The sequence below is a fragment of the Oncorhynchus masou genome, chromosome 12 (genome assembly GCF_036934945.1).
Source record: "Oncorhynchus masou masou isolate Uvic2021 chromosome 12, UVic_Omas_1.1, whole genome shotgun sequence".
Classification (NCBI taxonomy): Eukaryota; Metazoa; Chordata; class Actinopteri; order Salmoniformes; family Salmonidae; genus Oncorhynchus; species Oncorhynchus masou.
The window spans coordinates 63,054,337-63,063,547 of record NC_088223.1 but is presented as its reverse complement, the minus strand read 5'-3'; the positions used below and the strand labels follow the sequence as shown (position 1 = coordinate 63,063,547).

General features: G+C 43.1%; 1 protein-coding gene across 1 annotated transcript; it reads left to right on the top strand.

Moving 5' to 3' along the window:
• The first annotated feature begins 5,577 nt into the window (after positions 1–5,577).
• si:ch211-284e13.5 (uncharacterized protein LOC793850 homolog) lies at positions 5,578–8,904 on the top strand. Its single transcript, XM_064981614.1, has 3 exons — positions 5,578–6,605; positions 6,711–7,070; positions 7,302–8,904. Exons 1-3 carry the CDS (start codon positions 6,032–6,034, stop codon positions 7,880–7,882), a joined length of 1,515 nt encoding a protein of 504 aa, XP_064837686.1. The 5' UTR covers positions 5,578–6,031; the 3' UTR covers positions 7,883–8,904.
• Positions 8,905–9,211: the final 307 nt, after the last annotated feature.

Here is a 9,211-nt window from a genome sequence, read left to right as displayed (position 1 = left end):
TTAAATTATTCAATGCGGAATCCCTTCTCCTGAGCATTGATATATTTATCAAATCATGCTTTCTTCAGAGCGTTTGCGACACCCGTTGGTCACTCCCTGTATGGGTTTATATTTTTGCACATTTTGTGGGCTATACATCAAGCAGACTGCATTGATCTACCCGGGAGAAGCTACAGGCAATACCAACAGTATCACTTTTTGGGCGCATAAGTAAACATTCAGCACCGTGGACAGCACCGAGGTCAGCGCTGAAAGCAAAAAGATTAATGCTGAATCAGCAACCACATCCGTGAACAGCCCCACAGTCAGCTTTTCAACACCGTCAACTCTTCAGCACCATGACTGTGAACAGCGCCGTGGTCAGCGCTTCAGCACCACATCTGCGGACAGGGCCACAGTCAATTACTCAGTACCTTGCCACAGAGTTTTCAAACCACATACACAGTTTACAGCAGGTATAAAGGTGCAGCGAAATGCTTATGTGCTATCTTCCTCAACAAAACATTACATTAATCATCAATAACAATCAAAAGAGTCAAGTAAAAAGTAACAAGTAGATGAAGTAATAGAAGAGGTAGTCTGCATAGTAATAATGCTTTATTTACCTATTTACAATTAAACTAAAAGTATGAGGACACCCCTTCAAGTTAATGGATTCAGCAATCTCCATAGACAAACATTGGCAGTAGAATGGCCCGTTCTGAAGAGCTCAGTGACTTTCAGTGTGGCATTGTCATAGGATGCCACCTTTCCAACAAGTCAGTTCGTCAAATTTCTTCCCTACTAGAGCTGCCCTGTTAAGTGCTGTTATTATGAAGTGGAAATGTCTAAGAGCAACAACGGCTCAGCCGCGAAGCGGTAGGTCACATAAGCTCACAGAGCGGGACCGCAGAGTGCTGAATCACGTAGCATGTATAAATTGCCTGTCCTCGGTTGCAACACTCATTACCAAGATCCAAACTGCCTCTGGAATCAACATCAACACAATAGCTGTTTGTCAGGAGCTCCATGAAATGGGTTTCCATGGCTGAGTATCACACAAGCCTAAGATCACCATGCACAATGCCAAGCGTCGGCTGGAGTGGTGTAAAGCTCATTGCCATTGGACTCTGGAGCAGTGGAAATGCGTTCTCTGGAGTGATGAATCACACTTCACCATCTGGCAGTCCTACGGACGAATCTGGGTTTGGCGGCTGCCAGGAGAACGTTACCTGCCCCAATGAATTTGGAGGAGGAGGAATGGTCTGGGGCTGTTTTTTAATGGCTCGAGCTCGGCCCTTTAGTTCCAGTGAGGGGAAACCTTAACGCTACAGCATACAATGACATTCTAGATGATTCTGTGCGTCCAACTTTGTGGCAACAGTTTGGGGAAGGCACTTTCCTGTTTCATCATGACAATGCCCCTTGCACAAAGCGAGGTCCATACAGAAGTGGTTTGTTGAGATCGGTGTGGAAGAACTTGACTGGCCTGCACATAGCCCTGACCTCAACCCAATCAAACATGAATTGGAACGCCGACTGCATACCAGGTCTAATCGCCCAACATCAGTGCCCGACCTCACTAATGCTCTTGTGGCTGAATGGAAACGAGTCCCTGCAGCATTTTTCCAACATTTATTGGACAGCCTTCCCCTTAAGAGGGGAAGCCGTTATAGCATCAAAGGGGGGACCAACTCCATATTAATACCCATGATTTTGGAATGAGACGTTCGGGAAACAAGTGTCCACATACTTTAGGTAATGTAGTGTATTAAGTGTGTTGTGGAATCAATATTATAGAATATAATAGCAGCATTGACTGTGTGTGTGTGATTATGGGTGTTTGTGTGTAAGGTTGTGTGTAAGGGTTGTGTGTGTGTGTAGTCAGTGCAAGTAATTTCTAAGGTGCTGATAGTCTCTTCGATGCAAATAGTCTGTGCAGGTCAAAGGTGCAGATAGTCTGTGCAGAGAGACAGCTAGGTTTAGTCTGATGGCCTCCTACCAGCAGTCTGATGGCCTGGTGGTAGGAGCTGTCTCTGAGCCTTTTTGTCTGTGACCCAATACTCCGACACCTCTTGCCAGATGGTAACCGAGTGAACAGTCCGCGGCTCGGGTGACTATCTTTTGGGCCCTCCTCAGACACTGCCTGGTGTAGATGTCCTGGAGGGCAGGTCGCTCGCCCCCAGTGATGTATTGTGCCATCTGCACCATCCTCCGTAGGGCCTTCTGGTTGAAGACAGAAGGTTGCAAGTTCAAACCCCCGAGCTGACAAGGTTCAAATCTGTCGTTCTGCCCCTGAACAGGCAGTTAACCCACTAGGCAGTCCTAGGCAGTCATTGAAAATAAGAATTTGTTCTTAACTGACTTGCCTAGTATAATAAAGGTTAAACAAATATTTTTTTAAAAGGTCTGGATTACATGACAGAGAGAACTTGTTGCGAAGGGGAGAGCCTTGTGATACATAAGAGAGAGTGTATTTTGTTACAAAATACAGCACTGAAGCAGAGAACATTAAAAGAATCAATGACGGCCTAGGAACAGTGGGTTAACTGCCTGTTCAGGGGCAGAACGACAGATTTGTACCAAGGTGTCTGGCTAGACTGTAAACTCTCCTTCCAGACTCATATCAAACATCTCCAATCTAAAATCAAATCTAGAGTCAGCTTTCTATTTCGCAACAAAGCCTCCTTCACTCACGCCGCCAAACTTACCCTAGTAAAACTGACTATCCTACCGATCCTCGACTTCGGCGATATCATCTACGAAATAGCTTCCAATACTCTACTCAGCAAACTGGATGCAGTTTATCACAGTGCCATCCATTTTGTTACTAAAGCACCTTATACCACCCACCACAGCAACCTGTATGCTCTAGTCGGCTGGCCCTCGCTGCATATTCGTCGCCAGACCCACTGGCTCCAGGTCATCTACAAGTCCATGCTAGGTAAAACTCCGCCTTATCTCAGTTCAATGGTCACGATGGCAACACCCACCCGTAGCATGCGCTCCAGCAGGTGTATCTCACTGATCATCCCTAAAGCCAACACCTCATTTGGCCGCCTTTCGTTCCACTTCCCTGCTGTCTGTGACTGGAACGAATTGCAAAAATTGCTGAAGTTGGAGACTTTTATCTCCCTCACCAACTTCAAACATCTGCTATCTGAGCAGCTAACCGATCGCTGCAGCTGTGCATAGTCTATCGGTAAATAGCCCACCCAATTTTACCTGCCTCATCCCCATACTGTTTATATTTATTTACTTTTCTGCTCTTTTGCACACCAGTATCTCTACCTGTACATGACCATCTGATCATTTATCACTCCAGTGTTAATCTGCAAAATTGTAATTATTCACATACCTCCTCATGCCTTTTGCACACAATGTATAGAGACTCTTTTTTTTCTACTGTGTTGTTGACTTGTTAATTGTTTACTCCATGTGTAACTCTGTGTTGTCTGTTCACACTGCTATGCTTTATCTTGGCCAGGTCGCAGTTGTAAATGAGAACTTGTTCTCAACTAGCCTACCTGGTTAAATAAAGGTGAATTTTTATTTTTAATTCAGTCAAAATAATTGGGGAAATCATCCAAAGTGATACGCTACTACGCCAAGTCTTCCCTGAGCCACATTTCATTAACTGCAAAACCACTCATGTCATCTATAGATTGGAATGTCCACAGTGCAATGTGTTCTACATTGGACAGACAAAGAGACACCTTCAAGACTGCTTAGCGGAACACAAGTACGCCATACGGATAGGCAATGAAGAATACTCCATGGCAAGACACTACAAGTCCTTACACAATGGCAACCCTGCCTCCCTACAAGCTATGGGTATTGATCATGTTCCGGCCTCAATTAGAAAAGAGGGCCGTCTTAAACAGTTTAACCAAAAGGAAAGTTTGGGGATTTACAAACTACAGGCCACTAAGTACCCTGGTTTAAATGAAGATATGGATTTACAAACTACAGGCCACTAAGTACCCTGGTTTAAATGAAGATATGTATTTACAAACTACAGGCCACTAAATACCCTGGTTTAAATGAAGATATGTATTTACAAACTACAGGCCACTAAATACCCTGGTTTAAATGAAGATATGGACTTCTCACCCTTCCTGTAGGGTCGTGATGGGTCCATTTTCTGTCATCTAGTGGATATTTTGCTCAATTGCCCTCAGCTATGTTTAGACTGTTGTTGTTAATGTTTGCCGTGTTCTAGTGTAGTATGGAATATATTGCTTTCTTTTCCTTGACACTTCTCCCAGTCATATTTAAGGCTAGAACTACCTTTCTAGGCATTCTGATACTTCTAGCTTGGAGTTAATTTTTTTTGATAACATAGCTACAATATTTCACTTTTTAATGTTTATAGTATTGCTTACCAGGTGTTTCCAATCAATTTTGTAACCACTCCCTCTTCAAATTAGAGCTAATTGGAAAAGCTGTTCAAAAGAGGACATTGTATTATTTCTTTGTACTCCATGATGAAGGCCATGCACCTGAAACGCGGCGGATTTTGAAAACTTTGTTTCTATACAAATAAAGGCATTTTAATTAATTATATGAAGAGGGCCTTGGTCCTCCTTTCTTTTTGATGACCAATTCACCCCTTTTACCAAAGAGCACCTTCTGTCTACCAAAATGTACTATTGGGAACCTTAGTAGCACTTCCCTTCCTCTTCTTTCTACTAGACCAGACTGGGGTTTGTGAAGTCAATGGGAGTGAAAAAATGTATCCTAAATTGTACATTTTCTCGAAATCTAAGACACAATCTAGATTTGAGTCAATGTCTTATTAAAGGAAAATTCCATCCCAAAACTATCTTTTGGTATTTGTTTCATTAGTCCATTGTTAACATTGTCCCAAAATGTTTTGCATGTCAGCAATCAAGTTTAAGAGATCTCACTTTCTAAATACAGAAAGAGAGTCGGCTGTATTTCTTACTGGTTGAATTTCTGTATTTAGAAAGTTATATATCTTGAAAACTTTGTTACAACCCCACACGTTTGAATTTCCATCAAAAACAACTTTTTAGTGAAGTAATGCCTTTGTTTCGATGGCCTGCACATGCACAGTTCAGTAAAACATAACCATTAGGCCCAATGACGTCTTTCTGTGCATGAGTTTAGCTAGCATGTTGCCATGACATCGCTTACAAGCATGTTCGGGGATTTCTATTGGAAAAACTGTTTCTGTATAGGCTCTTTGACCAGCACCGTGGTCAGCTCTAAATGACCTATGTTGTTGTGTGGCTAACAAAGGCATAAGACATTATGTATATTAAAAAAAAAATCATACGCCCTTTAAAAGGGCATAATTCTTCATTTGTTTAACTCTTTCCCCACAATGATCAAAACAATAATGGTTTACTCACTAATTTGCCAGTAGTCATCATTTTCAAGCAGGGAAGGAAGGAAGGATGCATTTGGCGAGCACGTATTCGAACAGGGCCATTTTATGTGAAATAAACGGCCAAGTAAGTCTCAGCCCAGAGTTTAACATTTGCGTTTGTTTTTCACATGACTTGATAAACACATAACATTAATCGTGTATATTCTAAATTCGGAGTTTATATTAAACGAATTATAGTTACATGATCTATTATTTATCCTCTTGAAATATATTTCTGTTGTAGTCTACAATTTGAAGGTACAGACACCGGTTGGCCCTAACCGAAAACAGGAAGAAACTTCCGCTTAGAGTCGAGGAAAGATACGAAATGGAAAGCGTGCAATAATTATTTAAATGTAACTTGAAATGATAGTCACAAAAGAATGTGAAACTAAGTGTTATGTACAGTCTAAACGCTTTACTCGCTAGGTAAGTAAAGTGAACAAGCGAAGGGACAGCGTTTAGGCAAGGAGTGATTATAGTGAGTACACTCCCTGCCAGATAGAGCTACTTATTATGCAGGCCTATGTAACTAGCCAAGCTAACACACTTAGGTACTAGTTAGCTTGTTTACCTGGTTTGAAAACATCTCTGGACATCAGTATTTTTCATAAGTAATGACTTCGGAGGTCAGAATTTGACGAGGGTAACACGAACATGTCGGCAAACGTGAGTCCTCCAAACACTGCTTTAGTAGCGGAATTATCTTTCTCGTTTCAGGATGAATTGACTGCTACTATTCAAAATGCACTAGGAGTAGCAGTGGAGATAGCGGTGGTTGAGATTACAAAACTAGTCGGCCAAGTGTTGAGGGACGTGCGGGATCAAATGCACGAGACGCTGCGGGACAATAAGTCCTTAAAGTTTCGCTTGCAAGCAGCCGAACTTGAAATATGTGCAGCGCGAGGAGAGGAGCGTCAAGTACAATCAATAATAGGGGAAAAAAACAGCACCAATAGCAGAATCCAACAGGTTCATCAGCAGCTGAATTCTCTAAACGTCTCACAAAATAAAATAAAATCAGGAAGCGAAGGAGAGCACAGAGTTCTTGAATCCAATCAGTCTCTTGGTACAACAAATGTTGGGGATAGGTATGAAGAATTTGAATCAGAAGTTGTTGATAACCCTGCATTTCTTAACGAGTCGTTTTGTGAGATCCGTGAGGATGGTAGGGTGTGCACTCAAGATATTAAACCGGATTGTTTTACTTTAAATCAGGAAGATGAAGCTGGTAAGTTGGGACTGTCACTCACTACTATTGATTTACATTTAAAATATTCTGTATTATTTCAGCAAAGCTATAATGCATGTTATCTATGTAAATATTTATTCACAGGGACTAAAGAAGAGGTTGTCTCAAACATGTACTCAGACAACCATGAACATTTTAACCGCGCGTGCACAGAGCCAACCACGCTACATGATACATCAAGAGCCCATGCTGACGGCCATCCCTTCCCTGACGGTACCATGAAGGATGCAGATGTGAAGTGTCTGGTTGAGGTGAAGGTGGAGTCTGTAGACCTGGGAAGCAGTAGGAACTGTGGTCCCAATACTGGAGGGGGAGAAGAGGACTACTGTCCAGACGGTCTCTCTTTGGCTCAAACCAGGCTGCTGGAGGATTGGAGGCCAGCGGCACTGCAGCTCCCACTCAGTGACCCAGACTCATTCACCCCCTCCACCAGCCACTCTCTATGTAAGTCCCGCACTAAGAACCAGTTTCCTGCATACAAATTAAGCCTAGTCCTGGACTGAAAAAGCTATTTCAATAGAGAATGTTTAGTCCCGGACTAGCCTTAAGTTGCCTGGGACCCCAGCCCAAGCAGTTCTGTAGTAAATTGGTTTTGATCTCATGTCAGTGATGATGATGATGATAGAATTTCAAGTGGTTAATGGTTGATTCATTTTCTCTTCTTTGACTTTGAAGCGGACTCCCCCATCTTCACCCCAAACATACCAGACTTGGACATCCTATCGTCTTCTTCAGCTACAGGTCTCCATGCAGGCTTTGGTAAACAACAGCAGTACCCACCCAGAGAGACTGCTGGGGCTTCCACCTCTCACTCACACCAGATGTACAGCCCTCAGACAGGTGAAGTGAACAACATGGTTGCAGCACAGCACATCTGCAAGATCTGTGGAGAGAAGTTCCATCTGTCTGAGGAGCTGCGGCGACATCGTAGTCTTATTCACCCAAAGGATATGAACAAGCTCCCCAAGCGCAACCTCTACCCCCCTGGGCGGAGCCCGTACCACTGCTCCCTGTGTGGTCGAGACTTCAACCGCATGGAGCACCTGAAGATCCATCAGCGTATTCATACTGGAGAGAGGCCTTATGCCTGCACCGTGTGCAATGCACGCTTCCGTCACTCTTGGGCTCTCACAAGGCACTTCCGTATTCACACAGGAGAGAAGCCCTACACTTGCAGCCAGTGTGGCAAGACTTTCCGAAACTGTGGGGGTCTGCGCTTTCACCAACGTACTCACTCAATGGGAGGGCTCGGCTGATAAGGCCTTCATGATGGACTGTAAAGGATGGAAAGTCAGGGAGCAAGAAATGCACTGGGGATATACGCAGAGGGGGTAACATTTACTGTTATCAAATTTTTACATGCACTGAATATAACAGGGATACCTTACAGTGAAATGCTTACTTGCAAGCCCTTAACCAACAATTCAGTTAAGAAAAATGTGTTAAGTAAAAAAAAAATGGTTAAAAAGACAAAATAATTAAAGAGCAGCAGTAAAATAACAGTAGCGAGGCTATATACAGGGGGTACCGGTACAGAGTCAATGTGCGGGGGGACAGGTTAGTTGAGGTAATATGTATATATGTAGGTAGAGTGACTATGCATAGATAATAAGCAGAGAGTAGCAGCAGTGGAGGAGGGGGGTAGACCTTTGATTAGCTATTCTGGAGTCTTATGGTTTGGGGGTAGAATCTGTTAAGCCCTTTTGACCTAGACTTGGCTCTCCCGTACCGCTTGCCATGCGGTAGCAGAGAGAACCGTCTATGACTAGGGTGGTTGGAGTCTGACTATTTTTAGGGCCTTCCTCTGACACCGCCTGGTATAGAGGTCCTGGATGGCAGGAAGCTTGGCCCCAGTGATGTACTGGGTCGTATGCACTACCCTCTGTAGTGCCTTGTGGTCAGAGGCTGAGCAGTTGCCATACCAGGCAGTGATGCAAACCAGTCAGGATGCTCTCGATGGTGTAGCTCTTATGTATTAAAGCTTACTGTAAATTTCAATACATTTATCCTGTGTTTTACTGGAAGGAACAGAAATAATTGGAGTCAAAGGAGGCAGAACTTTGTGTGGAGCACAGTTGTTAGTCCGGTTCATTCAAGGTGAGATGAGATGGATCATTGATGTAGACTAATGTAGGGCTTGAAATATCCTGTAAAATGACAGTCTATTCCCAGACACATGAAATCAACTGGTTTTGTACTATGGCCTCACTTATTTTACTGTAATGAAGGAGTCCCATGGAGATTGACATGTTTATGGATTAATACATCACAAAACAGATTTTGTGTCCTTTGTCTTTATTATCTCATGCTAGATGTATTCTGTCAAAACAAATCAGATTTCAATACAGAAACATGATCTTTAAACATTTCTTTGGGATTTCCCAAACTCTGTCCCCCCCACCCCCTTCCAGGTGCACATTTTGTTTTTTGCCCAATCACTACACAGCTGATTCAGTTGGTTATTTTAATGTGTAATGCTAGGGCAAAAACCAAAATGTGCACCCATGGGGGGGACCCAGGACCAACTTTAGGAAACCCGGATTACTGCAATCTACTGTACTGATCTGGGAGTTCCTCAATGATTC